The 23,486-nt window shown below is 48.9% G+C and overlaps 1 protein-coding gene and 1 long non-coding RNA gene across 3 annotated transcripts; one reads left to right on the top strand and one right to left on the bottom strand.

Moving 5' to 3' along the window:
* Positions 1-431: 431 nt before the first annotated feature.
* LOC125405900 (uncharacterized) lies at positions 432-15,240 on the bottom strand. 2 transcript variants are annotated; one of them, XR_014999611.2, is made up of 5 exons: positions 15,125-15,240; positions 14,708-14,754; positions 3,330-3,633; positions 2,417-2,567; positions 432-693 (listed from the first exon to the last, which is right to left on the bottom strand). It is a non-coding gene; the product is annotated as an uncharacterized LOC125405900 (long non-coding RNA). The 2 variants fall into 2 exon arrangements; XR_007233717.3 differs by lacking the exon at positions 14,708-14,754 and having other exon boundaries at positions 15,125-15,238.
* A 2,287-nt stretch (positions 15,241-17,527) lies between these two features.
* On the top strand, positions 17,528-21,651 carry Dbx1 (developing brain homeobox 1). Its single transcript, XM_048442683.3, has 4 exons — positions 17,528-17,894; positions 18,525-18,626; positions 20,526-20,728; positions 21,316-21,651. The coding sequence occupies exons 1-4, from the start codon at positions 17,528-17,530 to the stop codon at positions 21,649-21,651; spliced, it is 1,008 nt and encodes a 335-aa protein (XP_048298640.3).
* Positions 21,652-23,486: the final 1,835 nt, after the last annotated feature.

The following is a 23,486-nucleotide window of genomic DNA, read 5'->3' as shown; positions in this document are numbered from 1 at the left end:
CACTTCAACTCCCTCCCTCACGTCTGAGGAACTCCTTTCAAATATACAAAATAACAAATAGCACAGGTCTCCCCAAAGCTCATGTGACCTGAAGCTCCATCAGAATGAACCTATGTTTTAAGCCTTACCTTTGTGCTAAACTCATGTTGACAACCACTGAATTCTTTCCTTTGCTCTACATATGGGAAAACAAAAACCAAAAAAGCAAAACAAAACCTCTCAAAACTGTGTGTCCTAGAAGCCTGGGGCTACAATCCTCCAGGTGTCTGTCTCTGTGAGCAGACATTTCCCGAAGCCCCTCCCCTCGTGATTAGATTAACTGGCAGCTTGTGGGCTGCAGTCCTCCGCGTTTCTTCGTGGCCATTCACGGCATGTAACTACTGGGAAGTATCTTAAATGCGGCCAGAAAAATAAAATATGGACCCATGAGCTGCATGAGGGAGAAAACAGTGCTGGCTTTATTTTCCAAAAACAATACCATGTCAGTGTAGCCCGTTTTGTTGAGGTAAGGGTCAAGAGTTACATGTGAGCTTCATCTGGGGCTGCTGCGGTGGTGGTGGTGGAGTCGACCTTGGAGAAAACTGGAGAAGCTGCTGAGCCTCCTCCCAGCTCTGTCTGACACTGAGCACAGTGGGCAGGTGAGACTTGGCCACGACTCCATACAGGCCTGAGTGCCTTCTCCAGCCACAGCCCCTGAAAGCGTTTGAATTTGAGAAATACTGACGCTATTTTAGCTAAATAGTATTAGATAGTATTAGATGGTAGCCACTTTTTTTTTCTTTTTTGAGACAGGGTCTCACCCATGTAGCCCTGGGTGTTCTGGAACTCTCTACGTAGACAAAGCTGGCCTTGAACTCACAGAGATCCACCTGCCACTGCCTCCCAAGTGCTGGGATTAAAGGCGACCACCACCATATCCAGTCTGGTGTTTGGTAGCCACTCTTAAGAAATTAAATAAAACAAAATAAGTACTTAGAAATGAAACATGTGAAACCCCCTACTACCTACAAAGGAAGTTATGGATTGGGTTTGACTGATACCCTTTCGGTTTGTCACAGTTTTTTGTTAATTTTTAAAGTCTGACAATTTCATACGGGTATACAATGTATTATCATAGGGTCCAGTCCCATTACCCTCTTGGAACTCCTCTCCCTCCTGCTGGCCCCTTCTTCCCACGGACTCCCTTTCTATTCTCTGAGTGTCTCTCTGTGTGTGCAGGTCTCCTGCAAGTAACCACAGCTGCTGTGTGCACACACAGTTGCAAAAGCCAGGTCAACAGTCTCCGTCAGTGCTCTGTTTGAGACAGGGGCTCACTACATAGCCCTGGCTGTCCTGGAACTCGATCCTTAGACCAGGCTGGTCTCGAACTCTCAGAGATCCGCCTGCCTCTGCCTTCCGAGTGCTGAGCTTAGTTGTCAACATGCTTGAGTGATTAGGAGAGTCCCTGCTTTCCCATCGCTGCACTGCAAACCCAGGCTTCTCTGACAGAGACCGAGAACAACACCACTTTAAAAAAAAAATCCTAGTGGGGCAGTGATGGTGCAGGACTTTAATCCCAGCACTCAGGAGGCAGAAGCAGGCAGAACTCTGTGAGTTCAAGGCCAGCCTGGTCTACTGCCTGAGTTTCAGGAGAGCCAGAGGTACACAGAGAAACCCCGTCTCAAAATAAACAAACAAACAAAAATTCCTTTCTGTTGTCCCAGAAGATGTCTCTTGTTCATATGCAGTTAACTGTTTAGGGGCTGGGATGTGGCTCAGTTGGTGGAGTGTTTGCCTAGCATACAAGAAACCCTAGTGTCTATCCCTAGGGCGCTGTGTAGAGCCAGGTGTGGTGCCACAGAGCTGTAATCGCCACACTCAGAAGGTGGGTGCAGGAGGATCAAAGTGTCAAGGTTATCTCTGGCTACATAGCAAGTTTGGGGCCAGCCTGGGATACAGGAGACCCTGTCTAATAAATGTAAGGAATAAACCAAACTGGCCATACAGAAACGGGAGGGACTTCCAGGAGACAGCGAGCCCCGTCAGAGAGGAATTCCCTGTTTGGGGCTCTGGCCTTGGTGCCTTTGAACAACTACCTCAAATTCTGTGCGATCTGCCATACAGGGATAGACTGGCTCCTGAGCACGCTGTTGTACTGAAATTTTACTCAAAGGCAAGCACGGCTGCTCTTTCCTTTCCTTACCCCTTTCAGCACTGTCTCACTGCTGCTCCTGCTGCAGCGACAGGCTCTCCATGGCACTGGGATGAAGTGTTCATCCCAACCCCTCCCCCTCCCTCCCCCGCGGTGGCTGGAAGTCACAGCGGTTATTCTCAGTTCCCTGAACAGCGCTGTGTCCGCACATCGCGGTAAAGGAGCTTCAGTCTATGGAAATCAACACAAATATTTAGGAAACAGTTTGACGACGTGCCCGCTTACCGTCCGTGTCCGTCCGTATCAGCCTCCGGTCCTAGGCTCAGGAGGGAAAGGGGGCAGAAGGAAAGAAGGAAAGAGCTGAAGAGATGCTGCTGTCGTTTGAACATGGCAAGGCCGGCACGCCTACAGACTCACAGCAACTGTGGTTGGTTACCTGCGCAAGACCAAGCCAGTTAAAAAAATCCAGCGTGGGGAGGAAGAGATTCCCGAGGCCCCACCCCTACCAGAGGATGGCAGTCGCTGGCTGCTGAGGAAGGGGGAGTAGGGTTTTTTCTGTTTGAGGGGCTGGCTATTAGTAGATTATCTATGCCACTAAGCGGATACAGTGGTTTAAAAAATAATAAACACATTTTAAAGGAGGTCGTGAGGTTGGGATTGGACATGTGACCAGGTGGATATGATCAAGATGCATTGTGTGCAGATACGACAAATCCTTTCCTGCAACGCCTTTCTTCACCTGTAGGGGCCACAGGAATTCCCCCCCACTCCAACCACAGCGCTCCTCAGTTCGGGAGGGTGGGGCCCAAAGGTGACACCTAAGGGGTTGAGTTCATCAGCCTAGTGGACACTGTCTTCACCCCACCTCTAGCACTGTGGCCTTCCGCTGGTAGCAAAACTTCCCAGGCCACCAAGTCACCATGGTCTCCTAAATTCCTAGACTAACCTCTTGTCTTCACCATCCTGTTCTTGGGACCTTCCTGGGTCACCTGCCTGCTCAGAACCAGAAGTGTCCCAAATGTGGAGTCTGCTCTTTTCTAACGTAGTGGTTCTTAGGTTAGCCGTTAGGGCCCGGTGGAGGAAATTTGTAGATTTTGTTGACAGCATGGAAGGGAAAAGGGGTGCTTGGGTGTAGAGCAGAGAAGCACATGGTGTTGGTAATCACCCTACAACATAGCATCAAATACCCAGTACCTACTGCTGGGAAAGAAGCAGGTGCTGCAAAAGTCGCCACCGCTGAGACCACAGCGGACCTGAGGTGGTGAAACACACTGAGACTCCGCGTACCATGGACTCTACGCATGCTCAGTGCCAGGAGACCCGGCGTTCCATTACTTGAACTTTTGACTTCAGAAGTCAGTTCTACCTTGTCGTGTCAGCTTTTGAATGTAATGACTCTTCATCCTTAATACTTCAAGGCGTAAGAATTTCCCTTCCAGATTCACGTGGGAATGAAACCCCCTTTGTCGCTGTCCTTCTTGCCTTCTGCTTTGGATGACGTCCTGTGAAGAAGTAACGGCTGAAGCTGCTGTGGCCACATGACAATGTGCTCCGGAGCAAATGCACAGAGCAGGGGGAGCTACACAGAGATCATGGCACAGCCATAGAGATAGTCCACTACACACATGTCTTTCATGCAACATACAACCGCAGATGGGCATTTATTGCTAGGCCGATCAAGAGGCCCGTGGGACTAGGCTGAAGCTCCTATCAATCCCTGGTGCCTCCAGCTTCGTTGAAGTGGATCACTTGCAAAAACCCAAGTCTTTCTTCATGGAGTTAATCATGTACCGCTGGTCCAGGAGTCAAAGAGGCTGGGGAGGATGGAGAGCCAGCAGGCCCGCTGCTACCTCATGTCAGCCAAGGGAAACTACTGATATAAGATGGCACCATGGCAGCACAAACTGCCGCCTGAGTCCAACAGCCTGACTTTGATCTCTGCAGCTCACTGTGTTTGGAGAATATTGAAAGTTGTCCTCCATGTTCATGTACTATAACAAGTAAATAAACTAATGAAAGACTTTTAAAAGGCACTTAGCTCCTTGAGGGGACAGATGTATTTTATGTGTCTAGACAGAGGCTAGCCACTTTCTAAGTAATGTATCTTTCGGGCTCTTCAAAAAATATTATAGGTGCATTGTGTGTGTATGCATGTGCTTGCTATGACACATGTACGGCGGTCAGAAGACAATATGCAGGCATCAAATCTCTCATTCGACCACATGGATTCTGAAATCAAATTCAAGCTGTCAGGCTTGGTAGCCGGTCACTGGCCCATCACACGCCTTTTTAGTAAGTTTTATTACACACATTTTAGATGAGGCAGTTAAATGAAACTAAGGAATACAAAGACTGAGCAGCGTGGCTGGGCTTCGGACACAGCACAGCACCACACTACATAGATAACATAGCTATAGATAGATGAGCCGCTCGCACATAGATAACACCAGTGTGGGAAAACCGAGGTTGGCAGAAAGCGAGCAGTGAGCAAGAGGCTCTTCAGTTCTGGTTTGAAGGAAGAGACGACTTTAACAGAAGAAAGCAAGCAGAGGGAAGAGCGGATGTGAAGACAGCCTGGGGAGAGAGAGTGTGAGAGATGCACCCGAGCTGGTTTGCAGGAGCAGGAAGACAAGGGATAGTTCATGGCCAGCATTCCCATGCTGCTCATCCAGGAGGCTGCGAGGGCAAGATGGCACATTAGAAGATTCTATTGTGTGACTCCATGAATGAGCAGCAGAGGACAGACTAGACCACAATCCAAAGACAAGTAGAGAGGAAAAGCCTCAAGCCACAGAAGTATTACCAAGGCAGCTGAAAGGTGTAGGGGAAAAAAGAGAGGCTGGTCAGGGAGAAGCAAGTGTGGCTCCAACCCTCCCCCAGTGGGGAGGGCAAGCCAAAGTCACATCTACAGAGAGTGTTGCTGTAGTGATTTGCTCCTCATCGAATGGTCCTGGAGAAAAGGCTGCTCAAATATGAGGACCGATCTCCATAATATACAAAGAACTCAAGAAACTAGACATCAAATTACCAAATAATCCAAAAAATGGGGTGCAGACTTAAACAGAGAATTCTCAGCAGAAGAATTGCAAATGGCTGAAAGACACTTATGGAATTGTTCTACATCCTTAGCTATCAGAGAAATGAAAATCAAAACAACTCTGAGACACCATCTTATACCAGTCAGAATGGCCAAGATCAAAAACACCAATGACAACTTATGCTGGAGAGGATGTGGAGCAAGGGGAACACTCCTCTGTTGCTGGTGGGAATGCAAACTTGTACAACCACTTTGGAAATCAGTATGGCAGTTTCTCAGAAAATTGCGAATTAGTTTTCCTCAGGGTCCACCAACACCAACCACTCCTGGGCATATACCCAAAGGATGGACACTCATACCACAAGGGCATTTGCTCAACTGTGTTCATAGCAGCATTATTTGTAATATCCAGAACCTAGAAACAACCTAGATGTTCCTCAACCGAAAAATGGATCAAGAAAATGGGGTACATTTACACAATGGAATACTACTCAGCGGGGGGGGGGGGTAGGGGGAGAAACAATGACATCTTGAAATTTTCATGCAAATGGATGGAACTAGAAAAAGCCATCCTGAAGTAGCCCAGACCCAGATGAGCATGGTATGTACCCATTTATAGGTGGATACTAGCTATAAAGCAAAGAAAAGGGAGAGTATAGTCCATGACCCCAGAGAAGCTAAGTAACAAAGAGAACCCTAAGAGAAACATACATAGATTCCCCTGGGGAGGGGAAATAGACAAGATCTCCTGAGAAAATTGGGGAAGGGAAAAATAGAGGATAGAAGGGGAAGGAAGAAAGGGAGGTAGGAGGAGAACATGAGGGAATGGGAGGTTCAGGAAAGGGTGATGATGTGGAATTTCCTTCTGTATGTTGTGATTACCATTAAGGAATAAAGACACTGCTTTGGACCTATAGCAGGGCAGAACTTAGCTAGGCAGGGGAAACTAAACTGAATGCTGGGAGAAAAGAAGGGTGGAGTCAGAGAGAAGCCATGGAACCACTGGAGACAGACGCTGAAAATTTTACCCGGTAAGCCACAGCCATGTGGCAATACACAAATTAACAGAAATGAGTTAAATTAATATAAGAGTTAGCCACTAAGAAGCTAGCGCTAATGGGCCAAGCAGAGATTTAATTAATACAGTTTCTGTGTGATTATTTCGGGGCTGAGAAGCCGGGAACCAACAAGCTGCTCCCTGCAACAGGGGGAGGACAGTGAGGGAGAGAAAGGAAAGAGACATCTTGATTAAGGGAGCCATTAAAGGACTAGCAGGAAACATGGCAGTAGGGAAATTCCCAGGAATCCACAAGGATGACCCCAGCTAAGACCCTAAGCAACAGTGGAGAGGACACCTAAACTGGCCTTCCCCCGTAATCAGAATGAGGACTACTTTGTCATCATAGAACCTTCAACCAGCAACTGATGGAAGCAGATACAGAGATCCACAGCAAAGCCCTGGGTCGAGCTACCAAAGACCTGCGCAAGAGAGGGAGGAGTGATAATATGAGCAAAAGCGTCAAGACCATGATGGTGATACCCACAGAAGCAGCTGACCTGAGCTAGTGAGAGCTCACTGACTCTGGACTGATAGCAGACAAACCTGCATATTAGGACCACTGAATGTGGGGACAGTTGTGAGGCTTGGGAAGTCTGGAGGGCCAATGGCAGTGGGCCAGGATTTATCCCTAGTGCTTGAACTGGTGTCTAGGAGCACGTACTCTTTAGAAGGGTACCTTGCTCAGACTAGATATAGGGAGCAGGGTCTTGGTGAAGTATCAGACTGTGTTGACTCTCCATGGAAAGCCTTACCCTTTCTGAGGAGTGGATAGGGGTGAGGTGGAGGGAAAGGTGGAGTAGGAGGAGGGGAGGGAGTAGGAATGAGGATAGCTATGTAAAATAAGAAAAGATTGTATCAAAAAATTCTTAATAAAAAATAAAAATAAAAAGAATATAAGGGGGCTGGAGAGATGGCTCAGTGGTTAAGAGCATTGCCTGCTCTTCCAAAGGTGCTGAGTTCAATTCCCAGCAACCACATGGTGGCTCGCAACCATCTGTAATGAGGTCTGGTGCCCTCTTCTGGCCTGCAGGCATACACACAGACAGAATATTAAATATACATAATAAATAAACAATGAAATAAATAAATAAATATTTAAAAAAAGAATATAAGGGTTAGAGCAAAAGGAGGAGCACCATGAAGCGTCTTCTGGACACAGTGTGGCTACCGAACACGTAAACTAACAACAGTGGTGGTGGTTGTGACACAATACCTTTACTAGTTCAAGCCAGTATGGATGGGGCAGGGACACACAAAGCCCCCACAGCTAGTGAAGGAGCTATGGGCCCTTGATGACTGGGGTGGAGGTCGGGAGTCAATGCTTTTGGACGGTTTGGCTATTGGTAGGTGGCTCAGTGCCCCAGTGGATGGGTGCACGCGTGCGTGCACGCACACACACACAACACACACACACACAGCACACACACACACACAACACACACACACACAACACACACACACACAACACACACACACACACACACACACACACACACACAGTTTAAGGATGAACCTGTAAGAAAAATATGTGGGGGAGCTCTGAGGTATGAGAATGCTCTAGTAGGCATATATGGTCAATATATATTTTGTATGTATATGGAAATTTCAAGGGATAAATAAAAATATTATTCCAAAAAGATCCCCAAATAAATCAGAGCAGATAACCATCTCAACAGATGCCCAGATCCCAGCTGAGAGTGATGAAATGTGACGTGACTCCCTAAACAGCCCTTCCATAACTGAAGCCAATGATGCTGAGGTATTAAGACAGCAGACAAAGAAGTCAAAAGTCTAGCTTTTAAAATGATTAATGATCTAAGAGAGGATTCAGATACCAATGGATGAATGGAGGAGTCAATGTAAGATATGGACAATCTGAGCACTGTCGGGCCCACCTGTCGTCCCAGAACTTGGGGAGCTGAGGAAGAGAGGATGTGAGCTTGAGACCAGCCTTGGCTACTAGTGGGACCCTGTCTTTTAAAGTCTGGAGAAGAAGTGCTACACCTTTAAGAGAAATTCAGCCAAAGAGATGAATTCTCAAAAAGAGAGAGAGAGGGAGAGAGAGAGAGAGAGAGAAAGAGAGAGAGAGAGAGAGAGAGAGAGAGAGAGAGAGAGAGAGAGATCTGGAAAACTAAAAGCAACAGCCAACTGAATTAAAAATCCAAAGGAGAGCACTATTGCTGTCTAGACCAGTTTGAAGGAAGGCCCCCAGAGGCTGACCACAGAGTTGAAGAATGGTTTCATATAGATAGCAAGAAAGAAAAGTTCCAAGACAATATGACTACAGACGAGACCTCTGAGGGAGGCTAAGGAACCAAACCCACAAATCTGTGTTGTGGAAGAAGGAATTAGTTACAGAGAAAAGCATAGAAAAACGTACTCAATGGGAGAACAATGGGGGATTCCTCAAGTCTGGGTCTCTGGACATCTGTACTAGGTAGTTTTTATTGTCAACTTGACCTGACCTAGAGCCACCTGGAAAGAGAAACCTTCTTTTACAAAACTGTCTCGATCGATACTGTCTCGTTTAATGATTGATGTGGGAGGGCTCAGCCCACTGTGGGTGTCACCATCCACAGGCAGGTGAGCCTGGGCTGTATAAGAAAGGTAGCAGGGAGCAAGCCAGTAAGCAGCATTCTTCTGTGGTCTCTGCTTCAGTTATGCTTCAGTTTCTGCCTTGACTTCCTGCCATGATGGGCATGTGACCTGTAAGCTGAAAGATAAATCTTTTCCCCCAAGTTGTTTTTGGCCATAGTGTTTATCCCAACAGCAAAGTACACTAGAACGTAAAACCGGATCCAAGGGCTGTAGGAAGTATTACAGCTTGTACTAGCCCGCCTACTGGGGCATGGCCTCTCTTACTACTTCCGAGGAAGCTGAACTTTTGTGGACCCCTTCTCTCTCGTTCCCCTTGCTCTGTGCCTGGTCACCTGTTCCTTTGGGTCGCCTGATTCAACCAATCAAGCGGAGAATTCTGATTTGTGAGTTTACCTCTTAATAAATGCCTAGTTATTTCTGAGCTAGTGTGGGATTTCTTTTAAGCGTCTGACCACCATAATTCCCGGTACATCCAAGTACTAAGGTGTTTAGAAACTGCAATAGGCATGGCGAGAAAATAACTTGTCTACATCTGTGGTGTGTGTGTGTGTGTGTGTGTGTGTGTGTGTGTGTGTGTGTGGAGGCCAAAGAAGTCACATTCACCTGAAATTGGAGCTACCGGTGACTGTGAGCTGCCTGACTGATGTGAGAGGTGATGCATGCTGTGAATATGTTTTATTGCCATTGGTTAATTAAAGAAGCTGCTTTCAGCCAATGGCTTAACAGAGTAAAGCCAGGCTGAAAGAGATAGAGAGATAGAGAGAGAGAGAGTAGGCGGAGTCAGGGAAAAGACATGAAGCCACAGCCAGGGACAGACACCTCTGCTGGAACCTGCTGAAACTTTGCCGGTAGGCCACGACCTCATGGTGACGCACAGATTAATGGAGATGGATTAGTTGAGGATATAAGAGCAAGCTAGAAATATGCTTAAGCTATTGGCCAAACAGTATTACAAATAATATAGTTTCTGTGTGTTTATTGTGGGACCGGGCAGGACGGAAACTTCCATCAACACTTGACATGGGAGCTGGAAACCAAACCCAGGTCCTCTGGAAGAGCAGTCAGCTGCTCTTAACTGCTGAGACTTCTCTCCAGCCCACCACTCCACATCTCAGCATTAGAGAGAAGAGACAGAAGCAGGCTCAGGGCTGCAGGAGACACTCAGAGTTACCTATGAAGAAGACACACCTGTAGGAATAACAGCAGACCTGTCAGCAGAAGTATAAGGCCAGGAGAACTGACCATTACACGTCTTGAAATAAAATAACTGCAACCCAGACTACTATCTCCAGGAAAGCTGCCCTTGAAAAGCAAAGGAGAAACAGAGAGCCTCCATGATAGGCATCAAGCGAGATGGTCCGTGAAGTCTATGGACAGAAGATACTTGAAGGCTTCCGCACACAGAAGAAGTAAAGTACACACACAAGCATGAGTGCTGGAGAATGGATGTGTCCCCAGGAGCAAGAAGAATCGGGAAGTGAGAAGACCCATCGTGACTAACTTAACAAACCGCTAAGATGGAGATTGGAGCTAGCACATATCTAAGTAATAACTGCAAATATTAATGGTCTTACCTCTCCAGCTAAAAGACTCAAATTGCCAGAATGGATCCTAGGATAAGATAGAACTGTTTACTGACTGTCCTTCTGTCCTGCGACCTCCTCCCAAGGGTCCCTACTAAGTAAAACAATAATTAGATGCCTAATTTTTTCTTACAATATGGACCAGTGACCTTGCCTTTAGTCCTCCCCTGGGAGTCTGGACCAAACAATACTCCAGTGTCTCAGAAAAATGGCATCTGAATTTAACATGAGAAATGAGCTGGGTGCCCCCCCTCAACTTCTCCAACGAATTGATGCTGATTCTACAATAATTTCACCTCTTCTGATCCTTTTATTAGGGGGGGAGGGTGTTGATCACTTTTTTTATGTTGTTGCTGTTTTGTTTTTTAAAAGTTTTTTATACAATATATTTTGATCATGTTTTTACCCTCCTCTGACTCCTTTCAGATCCCCTCTAGCTCCCTACCCACCCAACTTCGTTCTTTTCCTCTCTCTTTCAAAAGCAAACAGAAACAAAACAACTGCAACACACACACACACACACACACACACAAACCAGCTCATGAAAATGAAAATCCAAACAAACAAAAGACCAAGAGGACAAAAAAAAAATCTGAAAACAAAGCAGAATGAAACAAAAAAAAATCTACCAAAAAATAATCAAACCTCCAAGTTCATTTTTGTGTGGGTCAGCTACTCCTGGGCATGGAGTCTGCCTGAAGTGTAGTCCATATACCCAGTGAGGCTCCACTGGAGAAAACTGATTTCCCCTTTGCCAGCAGGTATCAATTACAAATAGCTTCTTGATTAGGAGTGGGACTCCATGTCCACGTCCCCCTGGGACCCAGTCTGGCCTGAATCAGGGCAGGCCTTGTGTGTGCTGCCATAGCCTGTCCCTGGGCGCATCAATCCATCTGGATCTGCTTCCCTGGAGTCAGGCATCACCTGTGGCTCTCACCTTCGTTCTGCTCCTCTCCCACACAGATCCCTGAGCCTTGAGGGAAGGGCCTCGATGAAGACATCCCATTTAGGACTGAGAGCTCCAAGGTCTCCCATTCTCTGCACATTGTCCAGTTGTGGGTCTTTATGTTCATTCCCCTCTACTGCAAGAAGATGCTTCTCTGGTGAGGCTCGATGAGCCACTGGTATGTGGGTGGAGCCATGTGTCTGTAGGAGTCATTGTATTGTTTTCTTCCTCTTCAGACTAATAGCATTGAGTCTCCCCCTAGGCCCATGTCCTATCTAGTGTATTTCTATTTTAAATAGAGATTTATTTTGCGGTACAGGCTGGCTCCCAGCTCTCAATCCTCTAAGCCCCATTGTTTCTCTACCACAGCTATTATGGGTGTATGTAACCACGCTAAGGGCTTCCTTCTACATTTTCCTTGTTGAACATAAAAGAAAAGGGGTGAGAAGTTAAGGAACCAAGAACTAGTTTCTAAGAGAGTCTCAGCTCAGAGACAAACACCTTTTCCCTTGAGAGCTCTTAAATGTTGGGCAAGAGTAACTTTTTTAAAAAAAAATTTTTAATGAGTTGGTGTTTGTGCCAGTGTGTGCCAGGCATGTGCAGGTGCCTGAGAAGACCAGAGCAGATTACCCCGGAGTTAGAATTACAGGCAGTTGTGAGCCAGCTTATGTGGGAATCTGGGAATAGATCTCTGGTCCTCTGAGGAAAAAGCAAGCTCTTTTTAACTCCTGAGCCACCTCTCAAGTCCCCAGGACTAAGAACGAAGAAGATTAAGAACTTATTAAATTAAGATGGTAACTGGCCAGAAGATAGCGAGGCTCAAGCCTCGCTCCACAGAGCATGAACGAGTCTGTCTTCTAGGAAGGGACAGAGTGGGCTCCAGGATCTGCACCCAACACACCAGTTCCCCAGGACACCCTCTTCTGGGAAGGGTCAGCTGGTCTGTACCCCAAAGAAGCCTGCGCAGATCGCTGCCTCTCTCCTGTCTCTGGACTAAAGCTGCCTCTGGTAGGGAAAGGTGCCCTTCTCACCCAGCCAGCTTTGCCTTCACCCAAACCTCCAACCAGAAAGGGTCAGAGACAGAAAATCAATAGGTCCCCCTTGGGGTGAGAAGGGGAGGGTGGGGGAGAAGGGGAAAGAAGAAAGCTACTGCACTGTGATTAAAGCCACTGAGGCCCAACACAAGGGAGGCAGCTAGAGAGGGAGCTGCTGTGGTGTCCAGCCAGTACTGCCTGGTGGAAGAGAGGAGTTGCAACATTGTGGGGGTGGAGGAGTGGGGGGGTGGGGGGTGGGGGGTGTTAGAGCCTGCAGCCTAGTAGATATCTTTGGGCCCCAGGAAGTGAGGAAGGGCAGAAAGTGAGCCTGCGGAACCCTTCCTTGATGGCCAATCTACCCCTCCCCTCCTCCTGGAAACACTTTCCTACGGTGAAGGCTCAGAGCTGCTGGGGCCCTGAGACAGCTGGACAAAAAGCAGGAGTGTTTTCCAGTCCAGGAAGCTCACGTCTGAAAGGCTTTTAAAGAGCCCATGAAGCAAGCCTTCATTTCACCACCAGGCCCCCTGAGGGCCGGGAGAGGAGGCCATTCCTTAAAGACAAGACAGGAAGTGAACTGGATGCAAATATGAGTTAAAAGACTAGAACTGAGCTGGTGAGATGGCTCCGGGGGTAAAGGTGCTTGCAGCTAAGCTAGATAACCTGAGTTCGATTCCCAGTACCCACCTGGTAGGAGAGAACCAAATCCTTTCTGTCTCTGACTTTCACACACACACACACACACACACACACACACACACACACACACACACACACATTTTTTATGTAAAGACTGGAATTGCATAGGCAAGGAAAAGAGAAAGTAGTTTATCATCAAGAGAATGGTATTAGAAACACCCTGAACTTCATTCTCAGATAAGGTGGTTTTGAAGGCTGAGTCGTGACTCAACAAGATTTAATTTTGATCACTTCAAATAGGCCCTGATACCCTGCCCTGCACTCTGTCTTTATATCCCTGGAGGGATGGGACCCAGGGGGACTACCGAGCCAGCACCACCTCACTGGGCTGCCCTACAGAGAGCCTTTTTCTTTGAATTAAAAAAAAATTAAAAAGAAAAAGAAAAGAAAACACAAAAAACTCACAAAAAAATACAACACACAGTTAACCACCTGTCAGGGCTGAGGATACAATAAGGGCCTTGGAAAAAGAGCTTTTCATGCATGCGTAATATATTTGTTCAGCTATTCACTTAATGAAGCTGATCAGTGTGCTGGGGGACAATGGGCAAGTTAATCTATTTAGTAAAATGTTTGGAGACTTTCAGGCTACGAGAAGGAGGGGAGCCCTTGGCGACATTTTCATTTAAATAACACTCTTCTCTTTGGCTGCACAAGGGGTTCGGGCAATCTATGTGAATATAATTTCTTATAAACGTGTCTTTAATGGGTTTAATTCACCCTTGCCAGCTGTTTTGGGCGCTATTTTGTAAGAGCAAAGCAAACGTTGCAGGCCTGGAACGCTAGTTAAAATTAGTTTCGGTCAGCGAGGCCAAGCTATATTTTCTAGAAACCATCTGCTTGATTGGCACAATAGAAGGATTTTCGAGGAAAAAGAGGGGAGAGAGTGTGAAAGGGAGGGGGGGGCTAGAAACGGCTGGGCCCCCGTCGGTAGCTCCTTTCGGCCTATTCTAAAGGTGAACCCCTTAGAGTTGTCTTAATAGAGGCTGCAGCCCTAGGAAAGCTTTCTGGCCACTCTTCCTGGAGCACTCTTCCTCCGCTAGTACAGTCAGCACTCTCCTTTCAATGCCTCTCCACTTCCGCCCCAAACCGGAGAAGCCCGGCGGCAGGTGCAAGTCCCTCCCACCTAGGGGACTGCCTGTCTCACCTAGCTCACTTTCCCTACGCTCCTGAGTCGGACGGGGTGGGTTGGGCAAAGCTCACTGAGTCCGCAGCTTGCAAAAGGCCGTCTTAGGGCACTGCGATCCGAACGCTGGCACTTTCTTTTTAACAAGAGCTGGGAAAGTCCTCGCTAGGTGACCCAAGCTTCCTTAGTCTGGGTTCCCCCAGATCGGAGTCGTCCGTAGAGATCCAGGAGGTTGCAAAGGCATTTGCCCAGCAGAAACGGACCCTCGGGACAGATTCTAAAGCCCTTCTCTGGCAGCTTCGACCTCTCTGGGCAGGAGCTGGTCTGTATGCGCAGTAGCCTGTCTCTGGAAGCATACAAGGACCAGACCCCAAATCTGAGACCCCACTCTTTCTTTCCCTTCTAACTTCTTTCTTTGGGTTTGAGACAGTATCTCACTATGAAGCCCGGGCTAGCCGGGAACTTAGTAAGTAGACTAGGCTGGTCTCGAACTCACAGAGATCCTCCTGACTTTGCCGGATTAGAAGTGTGCACCTTCTTTCCCTGGAAAGAGAAACAGGTGGAAATCTCAACTCAGAATAAAGAAAGGGAGAGATTTTTCGAAATAAACTTGAAGATAACGACGTTACAGTGAGTGTCAAGATTCACAAAACCCCCTCGTGCTCGGGTCAAATGGCATTAGTCACAGGACTTAGGCGCGGCCGGCCGTGCGCGTGGCCCTCGGTGGTCATGAGTTTGAAAAGGCGCGTTCAGAAATCTCTTTAAAGTAGAATTCGTTCCTGCGATTTCTTGCTTCCGTAGGATTTAATTTTGCTCTTTCAATAGCGGCCAGCCTCTCCCCACCTTGGTTTTTCTCTTTGTCATCAGAGGAATCCATAAGGGGTCTGTGTGGATCAGCAAAGGGTGGACCTACCTTATGGTGAGTCAGAGCCGGTCTTGTAAAGGCAGAGGTTTAGCTGCATTTGGGTTGTGAATAAGCAAAACTGCTTGGGGAGGGAGTTAGGAACCTGCCAGGGCTGTGAAAGCCACACCTCAGCGGAAGTACCGGAAGTACCGGTGGAAAGCCACACCTCGGAAGGACCTAAGGATTTCTGCAAGTAGAGACTGAACTCCCATCATCCGAAGGGGAGGAAAGGCCGTGTGCATAGGAACGCCAGCACCTGTAGGCACAGGACCGTCAGAAGTTCCGAACTGCTCCTGGCCTCTGATGAGAGGGATGGGGGGTGGTAAGGAAAGGGACAGGACGTAAGAAGGGAGAAGGGTGGTGAGAGGGAAGAGGGGGTAAGGGGGAGAAGGAAAGAAAGGGAGGAGGAAGGAATTTTAGCCTATTTCCCTGAAAAACTTAAAGAGAGGAACTTCCACAATCCCTCCACAGATGCGCTGCTTGCTCGTCCAGGACCCCGCAGCTCAGAGTCTGTGTCCGACCAGGGCACTGTGTGAGCTGATCTTTCTAGACGGCTATTCCTCCAGATTCGGGAACAGCCCTGGGTTCAGAAATGCTGTAGTTGGACCGTCTTCAAGCGTGAATTCACCCAGAGCCCGGCTCTAAACAACTTTTTAATTTGAATCAAGGGAGAGTTTTAGTGCACTCCGTTTCTGGTTTAACGTGATATAATTGCAGATGCCCTTTCCTGAATGGTTAAAGCAGCGACATGGCCATCATCAACACAAAACGCCCTGAACAAAACCAGCGAGAGAAATAAGGCTGGTTAATAAGATTTTTGAGAAAGCTTTGTGTTAAAAAGCGAAAAGGAAAACCAGCTGAAAGTGACAGTTAGTTCATGGCTAATAGGATCAGGGCGGCCTGGCAGGGCTGCACACTTCTCTTTGGGGAGGGTTCAATCGCACTAAAGAAATGAATGGGACTTTTAACACATCTGTCATCTAGCCGAGCCAGAAACCAGGCAGTGGAGGCTCATAGCCACCACCTCAGCCCTGGCCCAGGAAAGCCAAAGGAGGCTCTCCAGGGTTTTGGTTGGAGAGGCTATACTTGGGAGTTTTTCCCGGTGTGAAGCTGGTTTCACCACGTAATTTTCACACAGTTCTCCCCGGTAGAGAATCCAGAAGCTGCTCAAATGTTCCGGAGTTTCGCGCCTCGCGATACCTGGAGTTCTGTCCAGACTTTCAAGGGCCCTAGCTTAAACAAAGGGTCCGGGTGGTGAGCTTCAGTGTTCCTAAAGGTTGGGAAAAGCTCTACCCGAAGGAAGAGCTCTTTCAAGGGTGTGAGTCCTTCCCGGGTGGAATCCCTGGCCCTGGTCCAGTTGGGGTCCGGGGTTCTCCGAGGCTTCTCCTCAATGGACCGTCCCTGAACTCTGAGCAGAGTCCCAAGGAAGTTCTCTGAAACACACATTCTCTCTCTCTCTCTCTCTCTCTCTCTCTCTCTCTCTCTCTCTCTCTCTCTCTGTCTTCTATTTCTCCCCCTCCCCCCAGGTTACTTGGAATCCAAGGTGGACGGTTTTACTGCTTGTGCACCCGCCGACTCTAAAATTCAACTATTCTCCGAAAACAGAATTAAATGCAACACCAGTACCAACTCCCCTCAAATATCCCCAAACCGGATAGCACCCGAGCTTCTGTTTCCACATCTCCCTAGTGTGAGAGAGGGATTTCTAACTCATCCCCAGCATCTGCTCTACATTTTCCATTGAATGAGAAATAGCTGAAGAGACGAGTATGTTTTCATGCTTAAGGGCTTGAAATGCCCCTCACACACAAGGGAGAGTTATTTTACCGATAGCCTGGAGATGTACTTCTATGAATATTTATTTTCTAGGCTCAGCAGGGGGGCGCAAATAAATTTAGTGCGTTCTTTAAATAATTCCTTTTCTATGAGGCAAGATGTCATCTGAAACTTCTAAATAGGCATTTAATTAGCCCGGTTGTTGCTTCAGAACAAAAACCCCCAGCGAGAGCTTTGGGGGCTCACTGTATAGCAGAGAGGCCGTCGATGCGCAGGGTTGATGCGCGCCGGCCTTTGTTGCCGCCCCATTGTGCAGGCCATGCTTATGAAGACTAATCCAATCATAAATTGTGTCTCTGCACCAATCAGAAAGCCCAGAGCCTCCCGCGAATGAAGCCCGAGTGGAGAACTTTGTTGAACTTCATTGTCAGAGCTGTCAGTTTTCAAAGCGCTGGAGCGGGCGGGCCACTATAAAACCATCTCCTGGACGGGAGTGCCACAGAGGACTCACAGACGCCCAAGTAGGACGGTTACCAGGACATTGAGCCGAAGAGGGCACCGCGGGAGGGGCGGGAAGCCAGGTGTTTGCCCTCTGGCCACTGGAAAAGGGGCTACTGCACCTGCCCCGCTCTGACCATGATGTTCCCCGGCCTCCTCGCGCCTCCCACGGGGTATCCCAGCCTACTGCGACCCACGCCCACCTTAACACTGCCCCAGTCCCTTCAATCTGCGTTTTCCGGCCACTCTAGTTTTCTAGTGGAAGATTTGATCCGCATCAGTCGGCCCCCCACCTACCTGCCCCGTAGCATACCCACTGCCAGCCTGTCACCCCCCAGGCAGGAGGCCCCCACGGTCCTCGCCGACTCGGGGACCTCGGACCTGGGTTCTCCGGGGCCCGGGAACCGGCGTGTCAGCTCTCCACAGACAGTCCTCTCCCCTGCCAGCGAGACCACGTTTCTGAAGTTTGGGGTGAATGCCATCCTCTCATCAGCGCCCAGAAGAGGTAAGTGACAACCAAGCCCTGGACCCGTCCAGCGGCCCGGCATCCCTCCACTCAGTCCTTCCCAAACGAATTCCTCTGCGCTTGTTAGGGCACAGGTCCACGCAAGACCTCAGATACCCAAGGGCCAGGTCATGGATTATGAAATTTAGGTACTGAGGACCTAGGAGGAAGAAAAGCCTCAGGCCTTGTCTTATCCGAATGAACTTGAGCCCCGGGACCACAGAGCGCAGTTCCCTAGTCTGGCGTCTCAGAGCGCAAGCGCTTTGGCGCCTGCGTTCCCGCCCTCAACGGCTAGGGGCCTTTTTTTTTTTTCCTTTAAACACAACACGCTTTAAACACGTTTGTTGCTTTGGTTTATATTATGGGTGGCTCTGCAGCATCTCACCCCCCCCCCCCCCGCCCGTCCTGTTTGTCATAGTCTCTGGAAAGGAGAAGGGCCTAAGTCTAACGGAGTGAGGCGCTAAAGGGATTCGCCCAAATGAGACAATGCCACACAACTTTACTAGGTGAATATGTTTTAAAAGATGTCCCTGAAACGTGCTGCAGTGTTAATTAGATCACGTGTGTGACGCGCCAGGTACTGATCAAACATATGACCAAATTCTCTCCCCCTCCCCCACCCCCTACTAGAAACGTCGCCGGCTTTGCTGCAGAGCCCCCCTCCCAAGACGTTCGCCTTTCCTTACTTCGAAGGCTCCTTCCAACCCTTCATTAGATCCTCCTATTTCCCAGGTAGGTCTCTTTCGCGGTCCTTGCTCCAAGACGAGCGTCCCTCCCCAGTCCGGCCCGTCACTCCCTGCCCCGGAGTCGTATTTCTCCGTCCACCCCTCGGGGTTACGCTCTGGTTCAGAGGTTGCGAGGCGTACAACATTCACGAATCCGTCGCGCCAATTTGATACCCCATTTAGCACAAGCAGTGACTGCTTGACACTATGCACCAATTCCCTGCTCTACAAATTAGCAAGAATTGTCATGGTCCGCATTTGAGGCGGTTCCCTTCCCGGCGAGGAGCTGTTGGCATCCCTTCACACCGCCGTTTCCCACAGAGTCGGTGCACTTGGCCACCATTCGCCACAAAGGTCTCAGCACCGTGACCAATTGGCCAGCTCCTCCGGGCAGCCACACGCAGACCGGCCCTCGCCCCTCCACGCCGCCAAGAAACACCTACCAGCCGCGGCTAATTTCTCTTCAACACTCATTCAGGGCTTTTTTCCCCCCTCTCTCACAAGACCATGGGGTGCCCTCTTGTGTGGGATGTCTGGGATCGCCCAGGGGTAGGAAGCCTAGCTCCTCCTGCCACCTCTACCTTCTCTTGCCAACCTGTTTTCCCGACCCCCTATCTTGCTCGCGGGCTCCTTTTGAGAAAGAGCAAACAGCTGGCAGAATCCGGCACTGGGTCCTAGTCTACAGATCAAGCATCCTCAAAAGCTTTTCATCCTGGGAAGTTTCGAGTTTTCAAACGTCGACTAGAACACTGTACAGCAGTTAAAAAGGCAGACAGCCGGGAAGCCCCTAGATGGTGTTAGGTGGGGGCTGGGCATGACCAGGACAGAACTCCCAATAACAGCAAAAGAAACTAGCGACGGATTTTTCTTTTTTCTTTTTTTTTTAAAGGGGGCGAAGAAACTCCCCGTCGCCACCATTCAGGCTTTTGCCCACAATGGAATTTGCTCCTTTCTCCCGCGTCTCAATGGCCTAACAAAAACAACCCGAGCTTTATAAATAGCTTTTCGTGTCCATTTAACGTGAAAGATTGGGAGTAGAGGAGCCTCTGCCACCACTGCTCTCCCGATGCTCTGGGGCTGCAGTTGTGTTTAGCTTGAGTGTAAATCTCTTTTGTCCCGGTAATATATGGCTCTCGCTGCTTGTCCATAGCCTTTTGCGGTTAGTTCATTACTACACAATTACCATTCACGCTTCGTTAGCGTCTCTGTTTCTTTTTGTTTTTCTTTTTCTTTCCCTTAAAGCGAAACTCTCCCCCCTTTTATAGCACCAATTCCCAGTGGGAAGCGGTCAATGTGCTAATTAGACGCCACTTTCCTTGTATTCAGGCCGATTTCTTTACGTTGTGGGGAGGCAGGGGGAAAAAATCATATTAAAAAAAAAAGATGAATGACTGGATTTTTTTTTAAGTCAAAGCGGATTTTCCCCTGTCCGCCAAACCAGCAAAATACCTTGCTTTAAAGCGTACAAACGTCACCAAGGTGATTGAGAATCCGTGGGTCTTAGAGGGAATGCGGGTGTGTGCTGAGTGGTCTCTGCAGGATTATTTATTTTTATTTTCGTAATTTACTTTATTCTGTTGCTATTTAAGCTGGTTGGTGCAGCTAAGACCATTGAATAGTAGGGGTGCGGCGAGCAACGGGCGATTGTGGCCGCTGTTTTCGTGGTTTTTCCTAATCCTGGTTTGCACGGTTGAAAGGGAAAGTTATTTGTGCGGAAAGCGCCTTTCACTCAGGCAGGTTGTAGGTTCTCGATCTATTCTCTACGGGGAGAAAAAGGAGTGCTTTAAAGAGATGAAGGGACCCGAGAGAAAGGGAGGGAGAAAGTCGGGGGAAAACAGCCTGTTGGAGGTGGAGGCTCCCTCTCAGCAGGACGCGGAGCTCACTCGCCACCTCCCCCACCCTGCAGGGTCCTCCAGCGTCGTGCCGATCCCCGGGACGTTCTCCTGGCCGCTGGCCGCTCGCGGCAAGCCTCGCCGGGGCATGCTGCGCAGAGCTGTGTTCTCTGATGTGCAGCGCAAAGCCCTGGAAAAGACGTTCCAGAAGCAGAAATACATCAGCAAGCCTGACCGGAAGAAGCTGGCCGCCAAGCTGGGCTTGAAGGACTCGCAGGTGCGCGCGGCCTCCACTGCCCCACCCTCACACTCCACCCTCAACCGCCTCTCCCGTGTCAATCAATTGCAAGGCTGGCGGTGCAGCTGAGGAAACCCAGGCCTAGCGACGGAGTAGCATAGGAACCAAGTTATTTGAGGCTCTCCAGAGCAGCCTGCTTTCCCACTCCCATCTCACCAGAGCCAGCACCCCCACCCACTCAGCTGAGTCTGGTGCTAGTGGAAAGGATGGGTGGATAGATGTATGTGGATGGATAAGTGTGTGCATGGGTAAATGTACGCATGGTGGGGACAGGTGGATGAACGCATGAATGGGTACATGCTTACATGAATTAGATACGTGCATAGGTGGGTGGATGAATGAATGGGGGCGAGTGGATGAATGGATGAATGGGAACATGCCTGGATGGGTAGGTGGGTAGATGGATGGAAGAGGGGGGGAGGAGATTAGTAAGGAGTAACTCCGCAAAACTCACCTTGAAGGCAAGAAAGATAGCTCCCTCCTCCGTGTTCCCCATGTCTGGGTCCTGAGGGCTTCCCCCACTTCACGTGAGCACACACTGACTGCCTTCCCGGTTCTTCCCTCAGGTGAAAATCTGGTTCCAGAATCGACGCATGAAGTGGCGGAACTCCAAAGAACGCGAGCTCCTGTCTAGCGGGGGCTGCCGAGAGCAGACCTTGCCCACGAAACTAAACCCTCACCCAGACCTTAGTGACGTAGGCCAGAAGGGCCCTGGGGATGAAGAAGAAGACATCCGGGGTCCCTGCCTGGCCTACCATGCGCCCCCTGACCCTCGACACCTGCTGGAAGGGCCCCTGCCTGCCTCCCCAGCGCACTCCAGCAGCCCTGGTAAACCCTCGGACTTCTCTGATTCCGATGAGGATGAGGAGGGTGAGGAGGAGGAAGAAATCACTGTGTCCTAGGAGCCCCTCTGGCTCCTGGCTCTCGGATTGCCACCTCTGTGCAGGAGCCTGAACCTCTTCTTACCATAGACCCACCGCCTTCTCAGGGCTGCCCCAGGCCCTTCTGTTGTCCCAGAGACACATTTTCTTACTCAGTGCTTCCATTTTCAAATACTCTTAACTTTTCCCCGACAGTCGCATTGCGTCTATTTATTGCGAACTGTTTCAGACACAGTGTGCAGGGTGTATGTGTGTAGAAGGCTGTCTGTCTCCAGTCCCACCGCCCGGGCTTACTGGGAGCCAGGGCCTGTCAAACACCAAGCAAGTGACCCCTAACTTTCAGGATGGCCACCTTCCTGCAGCTAGTAGCAGCCAGAAGTCTTGTCTTCTCACCTTTGAGAGTAGAGAGCACAAGAAATTCCAAAAGAGAGTGAGGGCACAGTTGTGCCTTCCCGCCTAAGAGAAAAGCACTGGCAGCCGCATCACGTCCTGATGCTCTCTGGGGGAGGCAGTGATTTCTCCATGGAGAGGAGAGTGTGTCTCTACTCCTGTTCTATTTGAAACATTCAGCTTTTTCCCCATGTAGAACATGTGCACCCGGTGCTCTGCCTTGTTTCCTTTTTCATTTCAAGGGAAGTCTTTTGCAGAGCTGGCAGCCGAGCTCCTGGCACTGGGGTGTGGACTTGTAATCCTCTTTGACATTACTCTCCACACAGCTTTGCTGTCTGGGCAGCTTTTATGAGCTGTGCTCTACTGTGTATATACATTTTGTATGGATATTTTATACTGAGGTTATTGTGAAGGGCCGTAATGAAGGGCTGGCTACATCTCGCTCATTATTTTTCCTCCGCAAGGGTCTTTAAAGTTTAAAAGGTAGCTGTGTAACTTCATAACTTATAAGGAAATGCTTATTTTGTATTTTTTACCATGTACAGACTTTTTATATATGTATATATGTATCAAATGAACAAATGCCAAATAAATGGTAGAATGGATTTAATGGCTGAAGGGCATCATTGATTCCCAGAACATGAGAGCTGACAGAAACAGACTGAGTCTGGTGGATGCTCCAAAGGCAAGCAATTATAACAGCTGCGTATGCTAACTGACAAGTAACAGCTCTGGGAAGAGGGGTACCAGGAAGCTGGACTTACATCTATTTTCCCACTCTTGCAGGCTGGGTGATGGGCTGCAAGCAGGCAGTGCAGTCTGGTGGCTCAGTCATTTCCATGTTCCCTCTGGAAGGGGATTCTTTTCTAGTCCTCCAGAAAGCTTGAGAACTAGTCCTGATCCTTCTCACGAGGCCTGGTTGTACCAGGAATGTCAGTCACAGTCGCAGCCTGTGAGTCCAGGTACAGGTTCCAGCCCCCCGGGATCTCCAGGTGAGAGGGAGCAGCCTGGGGACCCCTTTCAGCAGCAGCAGGACTTTCTTAGCCGACGCCTAAGAGAAAGGAGCTGAGCATCAGAATCTTGGAGGGGACTTTTGTGTCCTGTGAGAGACTAGTTTCAGTACCACGCACTGCAGACCACAGTTCTTTATGAACTTCTAACTTAAACCGCAACTCAGAAGTCGCCAAGCATCAGTGAGGCGGTTTATATGATAGTTGAAATGCGAGCCCATACTCCCTCTTCTTCAACAAGGCAAACCCCCATGCTGACTTCTTCGGTGCTTGCTCCTGATGTTGTGACCAGGTTGGTTTACACATAGCCCTGAGAACTTGGAGAAAAGAAATGTGCTTATTTTCATAATGATTCCAATTCAAGAAACCTCCCAAGTCTCCTCAACATATGATCAGTGTTCTACACAAGTTCCTTTGGGAAAGGGCTTTCTCTACTGTGGCCCACACATTCAGAGA

This window comes from Myodes glareolus, chromosome 24 (assembly GCF_982192425.1).
Source record: "Myodes glareolus chromosome 24, mMyoGla1.1, whole genome shotgun sequence".
NCBI lineage: Eukaryota > Metazoa > Chordata > Mammalia > Rodentia > Cricetidae > Myodes > Myodes glareolus.
This window is presented reverse-complemented; position numbering and strand designations above follow the sequence as displayed.